The sequence below is a fragment of the Diabrotica virgifera genome, chromosome 4 (assembly GCF_917563875.1).
Source record: "Diabrotica virgifera virgifera chromosome 4, PGI_DIABVI_V3a".
NCBI classification, from domain to species: domain Eukaryota; kingdom Metazoa; phylum Arthropoda; class Insecta; order Coleoptera; family Chrysomelidae; genus Diabrotica; species Diabrotica virgifera.
This window is the reverse complement of record NC_065446.1, coordinates 258,568,159-258,592,405: the sequence shown is the minus strand read 5'-3', so window position 1 is coordinate 258,592,405 and position 24,247 is coordinate 258,568,159. Positions and strand designations below refer to the sequence as shown.

The window sequence follows — 24,247 nt, the reverse complement described above, 5'->3', positions numbered from 1 at the left end:
TTATCGTATCTCGTTGTAATAATACATACCAGTTTGTTGAGATTGGAGTTTGATACAGTTTTTGAAGGAAAGGAAAGAAGGTTAACTATTGAAAATAAAATCATTTTGTAAAAGTACAAATACAAATTTTCTATGAATAGTTCAAACGATCAAAAACACTTTTAACGTCACATAACTGTATTTTTTACTGACGTTTATAATGTCTAATTTAAAATTATATAATATACAATTGGTGTAGAATGTAAACATACAACCCCGTGACGTCACGACGCGTTTTGGGGTGGCTGGTATAAGTTGAATTTTTAGTCGTCTTTAGGGGCCAAACGAAAGACAAACAAAACTTTTTTATCTTTGATACAGGTTCTGTTGTGATTTATACCATTTTTTCCGAATTTAAAACTTTATGCAAGTTCCCTATTGCAGCAAAGCATTGTTTTAAATGAACGACGAGTGTCTGGCTGATTTTAGTGGCTCACCAATGCTTTGCTGCAATTGAACACCGGTGGTGGACACCGGTGTCTTAGTCTGAAAGGGTACTAATAATTGATTGATTCAATAGTTCTACGTTTGTATGCCATGATAAGAAGAGGCCCAGGCCGAAGAAGAACATCCTGGATTCCAAATCTTCGAGAGTAGTATCAAAATACCACCGTTAATCTTTTTAGAGCTGCTGTAAACAAAGTTATTATTGCCAATATGATCGCCAACGTTCGATAATCGGACAGGGTACTGAAAGAAGAAGATGCTATGATAATGTAATGTTAGCAGGAAATAATTAAAGAAATTTAGAACAAAACAAGAAACATTAGAGACAAGCTTTTGAGGAACAATCACATGATAACTTTTGATGGTGAGATGATTGTAAAAAGTAATAGTTTTTATTAAGGAAATAAATTTTCTGTAGTTGGCTGGATACCATAAATCACAAAAATTATTAAAAAATCACAGAACTTTCGGTCTACACCACAGAACGTTTTAGGAATGAAAATTTCATCATCAATGCTACTTAAAAGTTATACATTATACATGGTTGAGCCGCTAAAATTATATGGGTGATTTACATCATGACAACGCAGAACCCCCCAACTATGTTGCTGCCTAGGAGAAAAACCTCACTAAATGAACTCTAGATAACAACTGGGATTAAGAAGATGTCATGGTTGCGTAATATATGCCAATGGACAGGAATTAACAGTTATGAAATGCCAATGTTGCTAAAAATAGAATAATTTAATACTGAGTATACATATTATAACATTTCACTTGAGAAGTTGCTAGCTGTACATGTACCTACACAGAAATGTGGATGACTACACAGAAATTCACGACACCTTAAGATTGATGACGGAAGAGGCTGATACAAAAAGAAAAAGAGGACATCCCGAAGAAAATGGATGGAGTTGGTAAAAGAAGATCTGAAATTGTTAAGGGCACACGATTGGAAAAACCTAAAAAATGGAAGACAACTATTGAAGCTTTGGTTTTTTAATGCCTGTTACTGAATATGAATATAATAATATACAGTGATGGATGGCCGAATAACCGGCAAAATAACGCAAAAGATGGAAAACATATGAAGTTGTAAGATAAAAAGAGATGAAACTATGAGAGGTGGGAAATTTAGCGATAGAAACCTATAAATTTACATTATATTGATTGTTTCTCACCTTTAGACGTATCAGAGGAGTATGTCATATAAAACTGTCACTGTCACAATGGTAGTTGCCAAACTCGTCCGATACGTCTAAAGGTGAGAAACAATCAATAAGTAGGTACATATAATGAAAATTTATAGGTTTATATCGCTAAATTTCCCACCTCTAGAAATTTCATCTTTTTTATCTCGCAACTTAATATGTTTTGCGTCTTTTGCGTTATTTTGCCGGTTATTAGCGTGCTCACCGCTGTATTACCGCTATATTACCGCTCACATATACACACCAGTATTTAGGCATCAACACCCTTCCGGTAGGGATCTATGGAGTGTATCACTGCGCCGCAAGCTCTTATCCCTTTCCGTACTTGCTCTCCGATAGACAGATCAGAATATAATAATAAAAACTTAATTTTTTCTGTATTAAATGTAAACTAGACATTATTGACTATTGTCCAATAATATGTACCTCAAAATATATCGCTCCTAGACTTCAAATAGTTAAATTCTTGTCTGATTACACCAAGAAACAATTAAGTCATCGAAATTTTATCTAATATAAATCGTACCTGATTCAGCTGTGGATTCACCATTACCTACTTGGATAGCCACAGAATCTCCATTAGTTGCAGGGGCATTTTTAACCCCTGATAATGAATTGTGATCATTTATCACTGTTTCCGAATTCTGAACATCTATAGTACCCACGGTGCCATTAGTATTCTCCGAATTACTCATTCTAAACAAGCTAGGAAAACCGCGTGATTTTTCTAGTACACGCCTAGCAAAACAACACTCTGTTGTTAAAGTGTAGAGTTTTATCAAACTTTAATATTGTTTACCATATCTTTATTTCTTTATGTCTAACAATGGCTATTAAATCAATTCGCGAGGTTTAAAAAATGAGAAACTAATGCATATGTCAATGCTATAAAAAAATATTAATGTTAGTACAGGTATGTACTTCCAATTTTTTTGAATTTTTTTTAAATTTCTTGTATGCCTACAAGCAGTTGCTCAGTATGTATTCCCACGAGTTGATGTTACGATATAAGTATCGTTTATCTTTATTTCGATATGTTTATTTTGCCGCATACCGTAAGTACTATTAGTAGGGGAGCAAAGTATGCTAAATGTGCAGTCACTCGAGCGCTTTGGGGACCTATTGGGTTGTGAAGAGTAGGCCCTAAAACCAAAAAAAGTTAAGTAAAGTTCATTTTAGTGGGCGTTTGCCATTTTTTAATTTAATTTTCCATTTCCAACAATCGTTTTTTCCGATTATAGCGCCATCTATCCATAATTCGAAAAAATGTTTCGAATAAAAGTTGCTTATTTTTACGTAAAGAATCCAAATCTGGAATAAAAATTTGGGGCTCCTATTTAAGATTTTAAAGTAACCCCCCGCCACCTCCGTGGGGGGTTGTGTTTGACACCATTGGATAGATTTTTCAAAAATATTGATTAAGTGTATTTTGCAGTTTTTCGATCTAATGTTTATTTTGCGAAATATCGCGGGATTTGTATTTAAAATTTTAAATTTACCTCCCACCCCTCTCGGTGGGGGTCATGTTTGGTATAATTCGATAGATTTTTGAAAAATATTATTGAACACGTATTTTTTAGTTTTCCGATCTAATGTTCATTTCGCGAATTATTCGCTTTTTTTGTGAAAGTTTTTAACTCACCCATTTCCTGACGCCCCGTTCAAATCGTCAGATTTTTGAAATATACACTCTTTTGCATATACTTGACTTACCTTATCTTAATCTGACAATTTCGAGTATTTTTAAGGATAGATTTTTTTTCGGGCCCCCCTTAACGATCTCCCCTGTGTTAAGAGACAATATATGGTAGAGGTACATTTACAGGGCACCAGGTTTCTCCCCATATGATAATCTGACGCGCTCGAGTAACTTCAAAAATCCCCGCTTGGGCTCCCCTACCATTAGTCCAGAAAGCCACTGCGCATCCGCTAGGAAAAATATTCTAATTCGGATTTTTTGCACAATCTTATTCAAAAAGGACACCTTTTAACAAATTTGCATGTTGCCAGGACCAAAAGGTGGTCAAAAATTTTTTAAACGTTTTTTTTTGTTTTCTTCCTAAAATTATTTTTTTTTGCATGGAAAAAAGTTTTTTTAGGTTTTTTGGATCATTCCAAACAGAAAAGGTCTTTAGTGACTTTTCTCTAAAAATGATAGTTTTTGACATATAAGCGATTAAAAATTGAAAAATTGCGAAATCGGCCATTTTTAACCCTCAAAAACTATGTGAAAAACTGAAAATTTGAATGTTACCAAGGTAAGTAGATATTCTTTAAACATCGATTGATAAAATCCCGAAGAGTTTTTTGCAATACAATATTCAATACTCCTTTGTTTTTTAATTGCTAATCAAGCGTGCGCGACACTATTTTCCACCGACAGTATGGTGCAAATGAAAGGAATAAATTTGTTATTTCGTAAACCGGCGACTTTAAGGAAAAATACCGAAACAGGTCGATTTTTATTTTTAAGTTATGATATTGTGGCATATATGGTATACTAGTGACGTCATCCGTCTGGGCGTGATGACGTAATCAATGATTTTTTTAAATGAGAATAGGGGTCGTGTGGTAGCTCATTTGAAAGGTTCTTCAATTCTCTATTCAGTAATGTAAACATTTACATAATTATTTATACAGGGTGTCCTTCTACTTCTTTTTTTGTCAAATAATTTAATTTAATAAAATTTTTTTGGACACCCTGTACAAATAATTATGTAAATGTTTATATTACTGAATAGAGGATTGAAGAACCTTTCAAATGAGCTAGCACATGACCCCTATTCTCATTTAAAAAAATCATCGATTACGTCATCACGTCCAGATGGATGACGTCACTAGTACACCATACATGCCACAATATCATAACTTAAAAATAAAAATCGACCTGTTTCGGGATTTTTCCTTAAAGTCGCCGGTTTATGAAATAACGAATTTATTCCTTTCATTTGCACCATACTGTCGGTGGAAAATAGTGTCGCGCACGCTTGATTAGCAATTAAAAAACAAAGGAGTTTTGAATATTGTATTGCAAAAAACTCTTAGGGATTTCATCAATCGATGTTTAAAAAATATCTACCTACCTTGGCAACATTCAAATTTTCAGTTTTTCACATAGTTTTTGAGGGTTAAAAATGGCTGATTTCGCAATTTTTCAATTTTTAATCGCTTATATGTCAAAAACTATCATTTTTAGAGAAAAGTCACTAAACCCTTTTCTATTTGGAATGATCCAAAAAACCTAAAAAAACTGTTTTCCATGCAAAAAAAATAATTTTAGGAAAAAAACAAAAAAAAAACGTTTAAAAAAGTTTTGACCACCTTTTGGTCCTGGCAACATGCAAATTTGTTAAAAGGAGTCCTTTTTGAGTAACACTGTGCAAAAAATCCGAATTAGAATATTTTTTCTAGCGGATGCGCAGTGGCTTTCTGGACTACATATAGTTAATAAGTTTCTTTCTTGAATATAATTCTGCCAATTCTTTCATATTAAAGTGTTGACTGTTATTTTTTCTTATTTTATTTTTTGTTGTTTCCCATTACAGTTTACTAATAATACTAATTAGTAACCGACATTGCTCGATATATTTTCTTAATCGATATATTTTCCATTCATTTACGATATTATATTCAACTGTACAATTACTAAATATTTTTAAATACGCCTCTTATCTCGTAGCAATTTATGTAAGTTGGAAAATACGGGTTATGACAGGTTTCTACTATCAAGAAAAACCTAGATTTAATTATTTATTAAAATTTAGATTCGTAAAGCAAAACCACAAACTTGATTTAATAAAAAATAAAATTTATAACCGTACAATTGAACAGTTACATAATGTTATCTATTTTTATGGTTTTATATTTTTAATTTAAAAGTACGTTCGAGGGAAATAAATCAGCCTTATAAATATCACGTTGCAGGGTTAAAAATCCGCAGCCAGAGTTGTAGATGGAGAACTGACCCCCCAGTTTGACATCAACATGGGTATGAGACAGGGAGACACTCTATCAACCATACTATTCAACCTAGTTCTTGAGGCAGTCATCATCAAAACTAGTGTAACCGGCCATATAAACATCAAAACAGTACAAATTATTGCATATGCAGACGATGTAGCTATCAGTGGCGGCTCGTGGCTTTAGGGACAGGGTCGGCAAGGTTTTTGTCTTTTCAGATAGGTACCTATACCATCTAATTAAAAGGCTTCAATCATCATAGAAGATTTTTGTTTTTTTTTTTGTTTTTATTTGGTTTTTTTACATATATTTAGAACCTAAACATGTTTATAAATTAACTTTAGTCTATGTTGTTTGGACGTAACAAAATGGGTTATAACATCATCGTAAAATTTATTAGTGTGTTGCAGAGATTTTAATAGTTTTTTCTATTGACATTCTCTTTTGTTTCATGGAGTTTCGACAATACGTTTTGACTCTTTTGAGACAAGAGAAATCCCGTTCATTTAGCCAAGCCGCACACCAAAGAAACATGAAACGAAAAACATGAAACATGAAACGAAAAACATGTTTCATGAAAAGAAAACCCTGCTAAACAAATCTCAAAGTCCCCCTACCAATGAAACGAGTGTGATTCATGCTCATGACACATTTTTATTTTCGGAGAGTTTCATAAATGGCCGGACATATATTTGTTTAGCAGTGGTTTATTTCCATGAAACGTAATTTACGTTTCATGTTTCTTTGATGTGCGGCCTGGCCTGCCTTAAGGCAAAAGTTGGTAGCAATGAGAGAATTCATGATAATAATTTATTAATTTCAGGAACAGTTTGTTGCAATGAACTGCAGTATATAAAATTATACATATTTTGTAACTTATCCCATCTTCCGAAAATATTTGGATCAGCATATAAAACTTTTAATTCATTTACTTATTTTATTTGATTAAAGAATGATGGATAATTTTAATACACTTGTCTAATTGATATTTTGAAATATCTTTGGCGTAACTTTTAAATTTGAAAAAATGAGTATCTATTTGCATAAGTAATAATAGTATCAAAAATTTCAAAATATACTTGTTTTTCGAGATCTGTGTCATACTTTTGTCTTTTTTGGGGGTGTTCCGAAATATCAAGCGAATCCAAAACGTCACTGCGTATATATTGAAAATTACTACCTCTGAGATTTTTTACCAGCTTTGTTATTCTATTTTTGGAATAAATAATGTCAGTGCCTGATTTTGAACAACATTGAATATCACTGGTGTCTGCCCATCACCGATCGGCAGATTGGTATCTGCCGGACTCTGCCATTCAAATACGGGTAAAATTGTAGTGAAATGTATAATTGGTTGCCTATCGGCTAATATTCCACAGCGCTTCTTACCAGTAAATCGTCGAAGGACGGCTTGCCGTCCCTCCCGAAGCGGATCTTACAAAAAATAATTCACACAATCGCAATCAGATGCATGGCTGGGGTTATTAATTAGAAAAGTTTCTTACGCACAGGGATCACTTAACGTATCGGATTGATCGAATTATTTTAAAAACAATGAATAAAATTTAGTCTGTATTATCCCGCAGATATTTTTTTTTATTTTACAGAAACAAATATCATCAACTCTGATTAAATTAAATATTTAGAAAATCTACAATGTGTCCATAAATGTGTGGGTCGGCACTGTCGACCCTGACCGGCCGCCACTGGTAGCTATCATTAGTAGGAACAAGCCACGACTAATGGAAGCGTTCAAAAAAATTGAACCTGAAGCACGGAAAAGGGGGGCTTAAAATAAACGAAGCAAAAACGAAGCACATGACCGTCAAAAGAAAACCTGACAATGAACATTATATCACAATAGACAACTATACTATTCGCGATTGAAACGGAATGAAGAGGGCAGGTCGAATGCAGGAAAATGGCCGATATAAATGGTATAAACAAATATTCAATTGAGGAATAGAACAATACCGATTTGATTTAAAATATTTTAATGTAGTCAGAATGCTGAAAATTACTAAAAATTTCTAAATAGTGACCAAATTCCATTCAAATCAACAATTTTTTGGTTTGTTTATACCACTTATAGTAGTTTAAATTTATTCCACCAGTGGTCAGATACTTTGTTTTTCATCGCGAATTGAACGTGTTGTGGATGATTTATCACTTATCTGGGCCCAGATATCAATCAGAAGAATTCCGTAAGTAGCGAAATCAATGCACGTATTTCTAGTAATAACTTATAATTACAATGAAACTAGCGGTTCGTATTTATATTTATACGACTTTATTTATATAACCGTACAGACGAATTTATTTTACAGACTAACTCTATTTACAAAATTCGTTCCTTATACCAGACATTTTTTTGAACGTTCCAGAAAAACGGAACCGCCCATCACTAGTAATCCGTGGCCTTGACTGTCGAACATTCACGAGAAATCGTTTCCTCACTCGTTCGGTGAGTCATTGTTCCAGATGTCTCCTTACGTGACGGGCTGTCGAAACGGAATTTGTTATTTGCGATCGGTAATTCGTCACAATACTATGTATTATGCTAATAAAAATTGATGATCGAAATTATTAGACAAAAGAACCAAAATGACTATCTACAGAACATTGATTAGACCCGTAGTAACTTGTGGTTGTGAACCTGGGTAATGACCAAAAAAGATGAAGTCAGGACATTCGAGAGAAAAATACTGAGAAAAGTATAAGGCCCAGAACGAGATGGTTGGATGACGCGGAAGACGACCTGAAAACCACGAACATAAGACAATGGAGAAGAAGGGCACAAGAGAGATCAGAATGGAAAGACATAGTCAGACAGGCAAAAACCCATCCAGGGTTATGATGCCAAAAGAAGAAGAAGTATTATATAGTATTATTTTATAGTAATTATTTTCTTTTCATTTTTCTTCATTCCAGGCTTTCGCTCCATCTTTTAAACACCTTCAGTTCTACACTTCTATCTTTCGGTATGTAATGTACCTAGTGTTTATAGTCAGCCATTCCGTTTTTATGTTATTTCAAATTTTTTGTGCATTGTTTTTTTTCTTCTTGATCAAGTTCTTCTTCTAACCCGTTGTCCTAGGTGAACGACAAACGCGACAACGCGACACGACGCGACGCGAAAATATCAAGTAATGGTTGTATTTGTGTATGGCCTACGTTTTCGGGTTAATCAGTCTACGACAAGACGCGACGAAGTGCGAACTTCATTTGTTCGCGACGAGACACGACACAGTGTGACGCCCCATTGCTTTTTTCAATTCAAATTATGCTACGCAATAGTTTATTAAATAAATAAAAACTAATAATAACTATATAGTACCAGTGTTTTTTCATTAACATACCTTAAAGTCAGTAACAGCCTCTCCTCAATAGAATTTGGTTTTTGAAAATTACTTATTGATAGTTATTGATAGCTCAGTTATTAATACTGAGTTTAACAGCTGCAATGATATAATCGAAAGTGAATAAGCCACAAAACTCTTTAAACCAACGTAGATTATTTCATTAATTTTGGATATAAATGATTAAACTCTCCAAATTTGCTCGTTCTAAATATATGACATTTGTTGTCTTTCTTTTTCGTTTATGGAATTTTTTAGCTAAGTATTTAAAATATGAATTTTCTAGTAACACTGCCGTATACTTCCCCACACTTAAGAATAGGAATGAATAATTGACCTCGTCACGTTTGTCCTGGTTTGAGTGATGGAAAGCGACGCGATGCGACACTACATAACCCGTTGTCCTAGGTGAACGACAAACGCGACAACGCGACACGACGCGACGCGAAAATATCAAGTAATGGTTGTATTTGTGTATGGCCTACGTTTTCGGGTTAATCAGTCTACGACAAGACGCGACGAAGTGCGAACTTGATTTGTTCGCGACGAGACACGACACAGTGTGACGCCCCATTGCTTTTTTCAATTCAAATTATGCTACGCAATAGTTTATTAAATAAATAAAAACGAATAATAACTATATAGTACCAGTGTTTTTTCATTAACATACCTTAAAGTCAGTAACAGCCCCTCTCAATAGAATTTGGTTTTTGAAAATTACTTATTGACAGTTATTGATAGCTCAGTTATTAATACTGAGTTTAACAGTTGCAATGATATAATCGAAAGTGAATAAGCCACAATACTCTTTAAACCAACGTGGATTATTTCATTAATTTCGGATATAAATGATTAAACTCTCCAAATTTACTCGTTCTAAATATATGACATTTGTTGTCTTTCTTTTCCGTTTATGGAATTTTTTAGCTAAGTATTTAAAATATGAATTTTCTAGTAACACTGCCGTATACTTCCCCACACTTAAGAATAGGAATGAATAATTGACATCGTCACGTTTGTCCTGGTTTGAGTAATGGAAAGCGACGCGATGCGACGCTACATAAGCCACACGTCGCGTGAATTACTGGTCGCATCGCATCGCAACGCATCGCGTCGCGTCGTTTTCCGTCGCTCACCTAGGACAACGGACCCTTTTAGATAACTGTTATCCATAGATTCTTGTAGTGTTGCTCCGCTATTTTTATTTAAGTACTAAGTCAGCAGTATATTTTTCTATTCTATTGATTTTGTAGAATATGTAGAACATTTCCATATAATAATCCGTAGAACATTTTTAACATTTTTTGTTTTTAATGCCAATTTTAGTCACTTTTTTTTATTTAGCACAAATAGTTTCTCATGGCTCTTGACGTAAAATAATTAAAGAAGAAGAAATGCAACAGTTTAGAATTTCCCATTGAGTTTCCTCTGGCCCCTTTGACATTTCACTCCCGATAATATTTGAATCATAAATCATTTGCAAAAGATCGGCTCGGTAGCTCTAAAATTTTTGTAATATTTTAAGTGTTAACCCAGGTCTAGATTTAAAAAGTTATTTTCATAAACATGTATTTTGATCTTATTTTGTTTTAATTGAGTTATCACATATTTCGATATTAAACATATTTCGATATATAACGTAGGTTAGTCTAATTTTTTATAGGTCAAAAAGTGTTTTGAATAACGCGCAATTGTATGACAAGATAATAACAGGACTTTTCAAAACAGAAAAATGATAAATATTGGCAACCTCTTGTCGCAGTTTTGTACAAAAATTTAGAAAAATAATATGAAAACTACGATATTTGACCAAAATAATCTTCAAAAACATGATTTCTTCATGGTAGTATTTCGTAGAGTTGCGTAGTTCGTAGTTATTTTACCAACAAATCCTTTACCACTTCCAACTTCCAATATGAATATGAGAGATAATCAAATGACGATAATCTACCAGTTGGAAATTTTAATCCAGTAGACCAGTGGTATTCAATCTTTTTGAGTCGTGTACCACAAAATACTTTTTATTAATTTTGGTACCACCTAACCGAAATACTTATTTATCTAGCTAGGTAATCTAATTAACTATAATAGTGGTGCTGATTTTGGCTGTTTTTGCGTTTTGTGTACTATCGGAAATAATGAGGTACATACATGTATTTTACCACAGATTGAAAACCGCTGCAGTAGACAAACCTATTATAAGATACTTAGTCCAGTCGTCAGAAACTAAAATGCCACTGAACCTCTAAAAATCATGTGGACAAGCTGAATTTTGCTGAGAATGTGAATCTTGGGACCATAAAAAATGTGGCAAAAAGTTTGTCACTCTTACCTTCGGGTTGCATATTTACAGATGCTCCTATACTACGGCACCAGAGTGCTGAAATCGGTTAGCCGGAAATGTTCATTTCCGAGAAAAGTTGTACTGACATAAAAGTTTCGTAATTAAATTTCCCACAATATAGAATTGGTTAAAAATTTAAAAAATAGTCACCCTTGTTGCAAAATAGCAAAAATAGCATTTTCAATCATTTATGTTACACTTAGAACCTTCATATTTCACCCAGAAAAACTTTATGATACAGTAAAACAATACTGTAAATTTCATTAAGATCGGTTAAATAGATTTTGCAAAATAAATTTTGCAATCCAGCTTTCGCAAAAAAATTCATTTTTTCAAAATGTTACAGGACTGAAAATAAAGCAGATAGCAAGTTAAATTTTTTTGCGTATAGAAGTATACTGTACCTTTCATTTGCAATTTGCAAAATTAAAATCGATTAACTACCACGGCGTCAGGAATTTTTTTAAATAAACATTAATTATTGGTGCTAAGCGCAGGACAGCGGATAGTTTGCTCTGATTGGGCATTCCAATGACCCTTGATGATGATTGATACATTTTAATTTTTATTACATTTCGATATAAATAAATAAATTTGTTTATTGCAAAATAAAAACACATACTCTATCCTTTGAAATAACACTTTTTTAGCAAAACCTTTCTTTGTTCATATATTTTAACTTAGAGAATAAAAGTTTATTATTTTTAAACATATGCAATTGTTTAAACAATATTTCACAAACAATAATAAAATTAGTTTGATTTTTGTGGAATTAAAATATTAAAATACAACAAAATATAGAGTAAGAAAATAATATATTAGATAAAGATTGGCAGAAATTTTGGTGGAAATCAACTTGTGTGAATCGAACACCGCGTCCTGCGCGTAGCACCAAAAATTAATGTTTATTTAAAAAATTTCCTGACGCCGTGGTAATTGATCTATTTTAATTTTGCAAATTGCAAATGAAAGGTACAGTACACTTCTATAAATAAAAATAATTCAACTTGCTATCTGCTTTATTTTCAGTCTTGCAATATTTAAAAAAATTAATTTTTTTGCGAAAGCTGAATTGAAAAATTTATTTTGCAAAATCTATTAAATCGGTCTTAATGAAATTTACAGCGTTGTTTTACTATATCATAAAGTTTTTCTGGGTAAAATATGAAGGTCCTAAGTGTAGCATAAATGGTTGAAAAAGGTAAAATGCGAATACTTGTTTTTGTATAGTTTTTTTCGCAATTATTGCTATTTTGCAACAAGGTATTTTTTAAATTTTTAACCAATTCTATCTTATAGGAAATTTAATTACGCAACTTTTATGTCAGTACAACTTTTCTCGAAAATGAATACTTTTAAAGTTATAATCAAAAAACGAAAAAAAAATCGAATTTTTCCTTCATATTTTGACATTTTGATTATTTGAACAATGTTCCGGACCATTTTGAGTGGGAGGATAACTCAAATATTATTATTTGAATTATTTTCAAGCAATTTCAAAATTTTGAGTTACCTCTCAACGTTCATCTCAAAACAGATGCGCCTGGACTATAATTGATTTAGGCACCTATTAAATTATAAGATATCTATTAAATTTTGGTGCCTAAATTTTTATTGCCATTGATATTATTGTAAGTACATATTGTGTATTTCAATTTATTGTATTCAAATAGAAATATCGAAACTGCAATAAACCTAGCATACTTAAGAATGTGTTTTTTGACCCTAACCCGAGAAACAAATAAAACAAAAATTAAAAAAAGCGACAATGAATAAAAAACGAATACCTAAATATTTTTTATTTTCATTTATCTATAAGTACTTATTATACAGGGTGTCCCGAAAAGATTGGTCATAAATTATACCACAGATTCTGGGGTCAAAAATAGGTTGATTGAACCTCACTTACCTATATACAATAGTGCACACAAAAAAAGTTACAGTCCTTTGAAGTTACAAAATGAAAATCGATTTTTTTTCATATATCGAAAACTTCCAGAGATTTTTTATTGAAAATAAACATGTGGCATTTTTATGGCAGCAGAATCTTAAAAAAAAATTAAAGTGGCATTTGTGCAGCCCATAAAAGTTTTATGGGGGTTTTGTTCCCTTAAACCCCCCCCCCAAACTTTTGTGTACGTTCAAATTAAATTATTATTGTTGCACCATTAGTTAAACACAATGTTTTTAAAACTTTTTTGCCTCTTAGTACTTTTTCGATAAGTCAGTGTTTATCGAGATATTTTGAATATTTGTCAAATCCACCACATATTTGTATATGGTTAAGTACGATTATAGTCACCTGTTAATAATCTGAAAATTTATTTATAATTTACATTTTTAGGTATATTTTGAAAAAGAAGCTACATCTCGATAATAGGTGAGTTATGAAAAAAAGACTAAGAGGCAAAAGTTTTAAAAATAATGTGTTTAACTAATGGTGCCACAATAATAGTTTAATTGGAACGTACACAAACATTTGGGGGGTTTAAAGGAACAAAACCCCCATAAAATTTTTACGTAAATATACTGAAAAAGAAGCCACATATCGATAAAAACTGCCTTAGCGAAAAAATACTAAGAGGCAGCGTTGTGTTTAACTAATGGTACCACAATAATGAATTAATTGGAACGTACACAAAAGTTTGGGGGGGGGGGGGTTTAAGGGAACAAAATCTCCATAATTTTTTTATGGGGTGGACAAATTTCACTATAATTTTGTTTTAAGATGTTTCTGCCATAAGAATGATACATGTCTATTCTCAATAAAAAATCTCTAATAGTTTTCGATGTCTTGAAAAAAATCGATTTTCATTTTGTAACTTCAAAGGGCTGTAACTTTTTTTACGAGCACATTTGTACTAAGGTAGTTAGGTTCAATCGAACTATTTTTGACCCCAGAATGTGTGGTATAATTTATGACCAATCTTTTCGGGACACCCTGTATAATTACTCGTATACAGTGCGTCTATAAAGTAACGCCTAAATTCATTATTAGCTAAATAAACAACATTATTATAAATTACTGAAACATGTCGATTTTTGACTTTAATTTATGGTTTTTTTGGCATATATATCATACTAGTGACGTCATCCGCCTGGACGTGATGACGTAATCGATGATTTTTTTCAAAAAGAATAGGGGTCGTGTGATAGCTCATTTGAAAGTCAATTACATTCTCTCTTTAGTAGTATAAACATTAACATAATTATTTATAAAGAGTGTCCAAAAACAATTTTTTAATTAAATTAATTGACACAACAGAAGACTTTGCGTAGTTTATTTAATCCAAAATACATTTTACTGCTGTCATAAAACACAAATAAAATGTTGATTTCAAATATAAACATTACTTTTTGCTTAAATTCAATGTTTGCTGTCACCCACCTGCCTCTTGACAGTTTTAACATTTAATTTAAGCGAAAAGCAATGTTTATTTGTCAAATAAAAATTTTATTTCTGTTTTATGACAGCAGTAAAATGTATTTTGAATTAAATAAATTACGCACATTCGTCTTTTTGTGTCAATTAATTTAATACAAAAAATTTTTGGACACCCTGTATAAATAATTATGTTAATGTTTATATTATTAAATAGAGAATTGAATTGCCTTTTAAATGAGCTAGGACACGACCCCTATTCTCTTTTAAAATCGATTACGTCATCATGTCCAGACGGATGACTTCACTAGTGTGATATATATCCCAAAAAATCATAAATTTTCGGTAATTTCTAATAATGCTGTTTATTTATATAATAATGAATTTATGCGATACTTTATAGACGCACTGTATACGAGTGATTATATCTGTAGGTATATAAAACATATTTATTTCTTTTTTATTCGATGGCGTTTTTTATAATTTTTGTTTTATTTGTTTCTCGGGTTAGGGTCAAAAAACACATTCTTAAGTATGCTAGGTTTATTGCATTTCTATTAAAAATTTCGACATTAAATTTCTATAAAAAAAAGTAAAGCAACAACATGTACCTATGTATTTATAAAAATAATATTGTAGTACTTATGAAATAAGAAATTTATGACTATGGGTCTGCAATCAATCACAAACAAGTCTAGTTCATTGGCTCTCTGCCAAAGACAATTTTTAGAAAAGAAAAGATTAGTTGCAATAAAAACTTAGACACCATAATTAAATAGATGTCTTATAATTTAATACGTACCGAAATCAATGAGGGTTTGTAGCGTATAGTGTATATCAAAGGCTAACAGATTTCAGCACCCTGGTGCCGTAGTATAGGAGCTTCTGTAAATATGCTTCCGGGTTTCCTCAGAAAACAAACTCTCGTAGGGCGTGGGGGCGAAAAACATCGATTTACCAAGAATCTGTACGTCGCAGAAAAAAATGTTTCAAATAAAAAATGTAGCTGAGATAATTTTGAACAAAAATGTTTCTTAGCACTTTTTATGTAGAATGAACCGTTCTCTCAGAAACAACGCTTGAAGCGACAGATGATTTTGAATGTCAGTTACGCGCGTGAAATCAATTTTATTAATAAAATTTGTATCAACTCGACGGCAAAGATCTTTTGATCGGAGTGTCCTATCGACAAAAATCAAAATACGTTTAAAGGTGAAAAGTGCTGCTTTCATATGCAATTTTGGTATTTTGCTACAATAAAGTCAGTTTCTATAAAGTTGTTAAATAAATAAACGTTGCGCGATTTTTGACACTTTTTCGGCGTCTTTTAGGCATATTTCAAATGGCTCATAATCATTGTCAAAACTCAAAATCGAAATTTAATGTTATCGATTTTGAAGACTAGGCTCTAACAATGGATATTCCACAACGACCGGTCAACGGAAGTGATAAATTTTATTAATCTCAAGACGGTTTAATGAGCGATTTAAACATTCACTGTTTTATTTGGGAATAAAGCCACAATTTTTGTTTGAAATTAATTTATTGACCTTTCGACTTCCATTTCGGAAGTCGTTATCGAAATACAACTCATTAATATTTTGCATTTCGATAACGACTTCCGAAGTGGAAGTCGAAACGTCAATAAATGAATTTCAAACTAAAATTGTGGCTGTATTCCCAAATAAAACAGTACATTACATAATTATACCACAAGGAAATAGCTTCGGAACAATATTTAAACATTTATTTATTTAATGAGATTTATTTATTTATCCGCTCTGTGGAGACTGACCTAATTTGCGGCAAAATACAAAAAATGCATACTAAAGAAGTTACTCTTTAAAACCCATTTTAATTTTTGTCCATAGGACGATCTAATAAAAAGATTTTTACCGTCGAGTTGATACAAAGATTGGTGTTACTATAGTATGCGGTTTAACGCGAGGAATAGAAGCGGTCTACCTGTGCATAGTAAGCTCTATTATAGTGTGCGGTGTACCGAAAATAATAGAATGCAAGAAAACTCTTGTAGCAAAAAATATTTATTCAAAAGTAATAAATATTTGGAGGAAAATAAATGTAAAATAAAAGGGGACTAATAATATAATTTACAAAGAAAAGACACACCAACTATGTATTTACAAAAAAAAATATACTCCAAGTAATGAAGCTTAAAATAGGACAAAAGCTTGCAATTTTTACATAATGGATAGATTTGCTTGAAAATTTGAGAATAAGTAGTGGATAGTCCAAGGATCAAAATCTATATCATGCCGAAAGGCGCTTTTACCATGGGGGTGGTTGCCACCCCATCTCGCGGGTGGAATTTTTTTATTATATTTTGACCGCAAAAGTTGGTAAAAACATTCATTCTAAGCAAAACACCTTCAATACATTTTTTTGATAAAATTAATAGTTTTAGATTTATTCGCTATCGAAAATGTTAGTTTTATATCGAAAAATCAATGTTTTTAATCAGTTTTCTGCTAATAACTCAAAAAGTTTTCGTTTTATCAAAACAACTTTGCTTAACAAAAATGTACTTACCTTTTGAAAAAATAATCAAAACCGTTTTTTCTAATTTTCTTTAAGACCAATATTAATCGACCTATACTTTATTATATGGTAGCTCTTCTTCGTCAAATGCTAAATATTGTAGTTTCAAAGCCAAAAGATGGGAAAACTATGCATTTCTCGAGGATAACTTATTCAAACTAATTTAAAGTATTTAAAAATATCTATTTCCAAAAATAAAAAAAAGTCTCTAACTCAAAATTTAAGTCACTTATAATGAAAATAATGTCAGTCCCTATTTTTTTTTCAGCGAAAAAGTGATCCGACATAACCCCCTAATCACCACCCTAATTTAAATTAGTCATTGACCTTATTTGGTCTTCTTTATTTATGTATTATTAATAGGTTCTAGAAGTTTGACCGGCTTAGAATGATTTGTTTTTAAAAAAATGGAGTTAAAAGCGAATAACGAATTTTTGTAGTTTGTTAAAAAATGCTCTTTTCTTCAGAATAAAAAAATTAGCATCAGAGATAGGAAAAAATATTTAAATATGGAATTGTAGCTTATTTAATTCTCAAGAAGTTGATTTGCAAAAATTTTTTCTACGGCAAAAATTGAGTGAGCTATTGACAGTTAAAACTTGTAATAACATGCAAAAACCACCTTTACCAACTTTACCTAAAGTCACCTCTATTTGCGATTGGGGATTTTAAAAGGATTTAATATTAATAGCCTTATATAGATCTTGTAAAAACCTACAAAATTCTTTTTGCCAAACTTAAGCTCTAAGCTAAAAGTAGAAAAGTTACGGTTAAATAATCAATATATTAAAAAAAAGGAGAAATCTAATTGGAAGCATAATAATGTATGTTATCGGGGTTTTTAGTCATTAGTCTTATTCATTCTTTTTTATTTATGTATTATTAATAGATTCTAGAAGTTTGACTGGCTTAGAATGATTAGTTTTAAAAAAACTGGAGTCAAAAGCGAATAACGAATTTTTGTAGTCTGGTAAAAAATGCCATTTTCTTCACAATAGAAAGATTACCATCAGAGATACGAAAAAATGTTTAAATATGAAATTGTAGGTTATTTAATTCCCAAGAACTTGGTTTGAAAAAATTTTTTCTACGGCAAAAATTTATTGAATCGTAAATGAGTCCTAATATCGAAAAACATTGATTTTTTCGATATAAAACGTAACACTTTCGACAGCGAATAAACCGAAAACTATTAATTTTAGCAAAAAATGTATAAAACATTTTTTGATTAAAATGAATGTTTTTATCAACTTTTGCGGTCAAAATATAATAAAAAATGTCCACACCCAAGATGGGGTGGCAACCACCCCCATGGTAAAAGCGCCTTTCGGCATCATATATAGTATTTTTACTACAAAAGCGATATTACGTAGCATGCCCCGCTAACTCTAATAAAAAACATGTAATCGTATTTATTTTCCTTCCGTTTAGTCAGAGGCGCTGATGTCGGCATTGTGATTGGTGGAACATGACTTTTGACAAATCCTGCGCTATCTGTGAATCTGTAATCTGTGTTCGTGTTCGTTCGTTCGTTGTCGTTCACTTATTTTATATGGTCGGTTATGTGATGTGTTTGGTGTTTGTGTTTAGTTTATGTCACCATAAAAAGCTGATATTCAGTCGTGTTTTTTGATATTTTTGTTATTTCATAATATTGACTGGCCAGTTGGTTGCTTAAACCAGTGCCAATAAAACATAAACACACACACACGTTATTTCATAATCGAGTACCTTTTTAAAGGTAAGTTTTTCTGATTGTAGGTTCTGTTTATCCAACAGTTTTAAAATACACATTTTATTTCGCGTTTTGTTGTTGGGTCTAATGGCCGATCAGCTGTTGTGTGCAGCCGATAAATTCAACAAGTAAACATATATTTAATCGAAATTAAATACTCATATTTCTATGTAAAATGTCACATTATTGTATAAATAAATAATTAAGAAACAAAAGTTGTTTGTGTTTTACCTTTATTGACCACTTGAATAAAATCATATTAAATATTGGGAGTACCGTATGGAGGCTATGGTATACCTAGCGTGGAGGCTAGATAACGCTACCCTTCCTATCCAATCAACAGCAAGAACGTTTAAAATTTCACACCTATCATGTCGAAGCTACAGACCACTTATGTGGAGGCCAGATTTGTAGTATCCTTCCAATTTTCCAGGTGCTGAAATACGTGACATATTTTTTGAAGGGTAAGATCGCATTCTACCAAATCACACAACACTTTTTTCTATGTTACGTAGGTCAAAATTTTTGACGTAAGAGAACTGTCAAAACATTAGAATGTGACTTTTCATTATTGCCATGTTTATAAAGCCGGGCTCAAACGACTCGTGTACTTGGCGAATAATCGTTACTTGCGTTACCTACTATGTCTTTTGGGAGGGTTACTAGAACAATTCTTTGTCAATTAATAGTAGTATTAACATTATTATTATTAGTGTTTGACAAATAGTACAATAATTGTACTAGTAACCCACTCACACAGCATTGCCAGTATACGCAAGTGACGATTATTCGCCAAGTACACGAGTCGTTTGAGTCCGGCTTTATAAACATGGCAATAATGAAAAGTCACATTCTAATGTTTTGACAGTTCTCTTACGTCAAAAATTTTGACCTACGTAATATCGCTTTTGTAGTAAAAATACTATAGATTTTGATCCTTGGACTATCCACTACTTATTCTCAAATTTTCAAGCAAATCGATCCATTATGTAAAAATTGCGAGGTGAAAATCTTCGGTTCCTGTACTAATATGTTAGCTCAGCGGTTCTCAATCTGTGGTACATGTACCACTGGTGGTACATTTCATGTTTTGAGGTGGTACACAAAACGCAAAAACAGCCAAAATGAGCACCACTATTATAGTTATTTAGATCACCTAGTTAGATATGTATTTCAGTTAGGTGGTACCAAAAATAATAAAAAGTATTTGGTGGTACATGACACAAAAAGATTGAGAACCGCTGTGTTAGCTAATTATTTACAAAACGCTACAGCCTAATAATTATTATTGAAGAAAAAATTCATGCACCTTAATTTAAGAGAGAAAGGCAGTCAATGATTCTAGCCCAAAAAAGTCATGCAGCACCCTAACCAAGAAGATTATGGTTTTATTTTTATTTTTATAATAGTAAAGAAATAAGTTTATTGTATATTCCTGAAAATGTTTTTAGCAATAACCATTTTGCCTACAAAGGGTTTGCTATATACATTTCATTATTGTGTGCAAACCCTTCTGAGAAAAGAATATGATGTTGTTTAGCCGCACAGGTAGACCGTAACGTAAGCTATAGCAGAAGAACCGCGGCGGTAGACCGCATACCAATGCGTCCTGGTCCTGATAGGTATGGATCCCGCGTATGAAAAAAAAGTTGATTAATAGCAAGTTGAAAATTTGTTAATAGCTTAAGGGTGTCTAGTTGAACAAACTTTGAGATATGGGAACACTGGAACAGGGGACGTTTTAAATGTGAAAGAGGTTAAAAATTTGGAACTGTCAGACCACGAAAACGGCACATTTATTTTGTCCGACAGAACAGACTTAAACTCTCCGAACAGAGATTAAACTCTCATGCAAAAATCAGACTGCTATTTATCACCTGTCATAATTCCTGTCATTTGACATATTCTATATGTTCCACTCATTAAAACGCCCATTTGGTGGTAAATAGCAGTCTGATTTTTGCATGAGAGTTTAATCTCTGTTCGGAGAGTTTAAGTCTGTTCTATCGGACAAGATACATGTGCCGTTTTCGTGGTCTGACCGTTCCAAATTTTTAACCTGTTCCACAATTAAAACTTCCTCTGTTACAGTGTTCCCATATATCAAAGTTTGTCCGACTAGACACCCTTAAGCTGTTAACAAATTTTCAGCTTGTTATTAATCAACTTTTGTTTCATACGCGGGATCCAGACCTATGAGCGCAGCATACGGGCTCTAATTGGGTAATTACAATGACCTGTCAACAATTGTTCAATATGTCGGTTATGGGTAAACAAATGTTGTGTATATTAGTTTTTATTGTTGTGAGGACAGAGAAAAAAGCAAGTTTATAGTTGTAGTGACTTTTTAAATAGTTTTTAAAAGCAACAGGTACGTAATTATTGTAAATGTTTCAGTATTGTAATAAAAAATTACATAGGTACTTACCTATTTCGAAAATGTATATGTACCTATCTAGTAGGTAATGCCACAGAATATATAACCACACAGAAGCGAATCTGACTGTCGTTTCCATTGATTTTGTTGGGACCGAAATATTTGACCTTGTGCACCAGTTACAGAATAGTACTTGATGTTCTAAGGCCTAAGGAATATACCATTCCAAATTAGGTAATATTTTTGACAAGTTGTTATTAATTAAATATGAAATATAAAATTTAACTATAAAATATAAATAAAATATAAAATAAAACATAAAATATAAAATTTAACTATAAACAACTGTCACGTCAGTCGCAAAAGTGAGGTTGCACCAGTTACGTTGACACATGAGCATGAAAATTATGTTACCGTTTTCGGCAGGAGTTTCGCTTCTGTATGGTTATTTATTCTGTGGTAATGCTTTGATTTACATAAATTGAATACCAACAAAATTTTTACCAATCGTCATCTAATATATTGTTTTCTTACTCTATGTTTTGTTGTATCTTAATATTTTAATTCCACAAAAATCAAACTAATTTGATTAAATTTAGAACTGTCAAACAGTAAAACGTTCAGTTGGCCTATCTTCGCACATGACAGGTAGGTACGTGTAAGTGGTTAAATGAGTAGAAGCTTCGAATTCAAATCCTATGCACCGGAATAAACGCGGGTTCGAATCCCAATGCAAGTTTTTATTTTTTAAATTTTTTTATACATTTTATGATTGTAAGTATATTGTTATATAATTTTTTTTTAGAAAATGCGTATTTAGTTAAAATTTTTGCCAACAATTATTGTTCAGAAATAATTTCTTTGTGGCATTTTTCAATGTGTTTGTGTGTGTTTTATTCTTTAATTTTTTTAATTTTTGGTATTGTTTTAATAAAAATTTTTGGAAAATAGTAAGTATTAAAATTAGTTTAATATTTAAATAAAATATAAATAAACTGTTTAAAGTACATATTAATTTCGTTGGAATCATATAATAGAAGTATAACTTTTTACGTGCGTACAAAGTACACACACATTCTTTTTTTTTTTTTAATTGATTATGGTCACGCGCAACTGACATTCAAAAAAATCGCCAGTACCTTCAAGTATTGTTTCTGAGCGAACGGTTCATTCTACACAAAAAGTGCTAATAAACATTTTTGTTCAAAATCAAAATTATCTCAGCTACATTTCTTGTTTGAAACATTTTTTTCTACTGCGTGCTGCATCCAAATTCTTGCATGGTAAATCAATATTTTCCGACTTCCGTTCCCTTCTCCCTCTAGGGGGTGGGGTTAGGGTAAAGCCCGGAGTTAGGAATCGAATGACAACCTTTTTTGCAACTTTTTTGGAGTTTAAACATAATTAACATTCTCTGAAAAATTCAGCTCGTTTTTCAATTTTTCTCATTTTCAGAGGTCAAATATCTGACGACAAGACTATACTATCAATAATTTTCAAACGGAGTATAAGATAACTGAAGTAAAATAATACTATCTTATGTTAATAATTAATTTATGATCTAACTAAATCTTTGTCTTCATCTTGTAGGTATATTAACATTAATATGCGTAGTTTGAATGAACTAAAACGATAACATATGGTATCTTTTCATTATCAGCAGAGTTGATTCAAGAATGATGCAACCTTAACATTCTACGTAACAAATCTACTACTCTAACTCTATTTATAAAACAATCGTTAATCGTTATCGGCAAAAACTAGGTAAAATGTTGAGGTAAGTTCTCAATTTATGAAAGAGATCTTTACAATCTTTGAACAATCGTATCAATAAAATACAATGGGTGGTTGTTATCACTCTTGAAGTCAACATCTGCTGTTCAAATAAGCTTAATAATGTAGCATTATACAAATTAATATAGTGAAGTACTTACCGATGAATTTAACTAATTCTTCCATTTTCATCACCAAGACGTACAACCTCTTGCAAGAAACGTAGTATTTGGCAGTGCAGAAATGTACAATAAATAAATTAATCAATAAATACAATAAATAATTGTCTGCCAGTCAATTGTCTGCGAATCCAAACACACCAGATCAATTTACTTCAATTAAAAATTTCACTCTTCAATAATCGTCACTTTTGCCGCGTGTTGATAAATTTTTTGCGAATTATTTCCCCCAACTTGATCAACAAATATTGTTTGTATAAGAATTATTATACGTAACTAAGTTATAAATAAGTAAGATGCATTGATCTAAAGATAATATAGTGAGCATTTTGTACGGTTTTAAATTGCTTTTTTAGTACATTATGACCGTTTGAAAGCGAAATTATGAAATGAATACTTAATACTTTTGCAACACGAAGGCTAAAAACTAACCTACACCGCGTGCTGACTATGTTGCCAGATTTATTCTATGAATATCTGGGAATAGAAAAACGTTTTGAATGTATTTTTTTGCAAGAATCACTCAATTTTTTCTTTTTTGTGACACATTTTTTGTTTCCTCCACTCTATTTACAAGATTATTCCATTCTTTTTCTCTTTAGTACCTGTAGATACTTGTTTGTACCACGTGCGATACATTTTTTTCTGACGTCTTATTTAGGTCTCAGAGTCTTAGCATATTTCTTGTACTTTTCTTTCAGTATTCTCATCTCTGCCGTTTCCAATAGTTGTGTCGCTCCTTGTTCTTGATTCATCATCATTCTCTTTGCCTTATCCCTATGCGGGGTCGGCTTCCCTAATTGCATTTCTCCACACAATTCTATCTTGGGTCATATCAACGTCAATCCCCTTTACCAACATGTCCTGCCTTATCGTCTCCCC

At 32.0% G+C, this 24,247-nt stretch overlaps 1 protein-coding gene across 2 annotated transcripts in view; it reads right to left on the bottom strand.

Annotated features, from left to right (window-relative positions):
• Positions 1 to 23,771, bottom strand: part of LOC126883393 (cationic amino acid transporter 2-like) — a 37,277-nt gene extending 13,506 nt beyond the window's left edge. The window contains exon 1 of one of the 2 annotated variants that reach the window (XM_050648925.1): positions 23,348 to 23,771. In XM_050648925.1, the coding sequence (XP_050504882.1) occupies positions 23,348 to 23,378 (31 nt within the window). In that variant the 5' untranslated portion in view covers positions 23,379 to 23,771. Of the gene's footprint in view, positions 1 to 2,223; positions 2,496 to 23,347 lie in introns of those variants that run through there. The other variant, XM_050648924.1, reaches the window with a different exon arrangement.
• Positions 23,772 to 24,247: the final 476 nt, after the last annotated feature.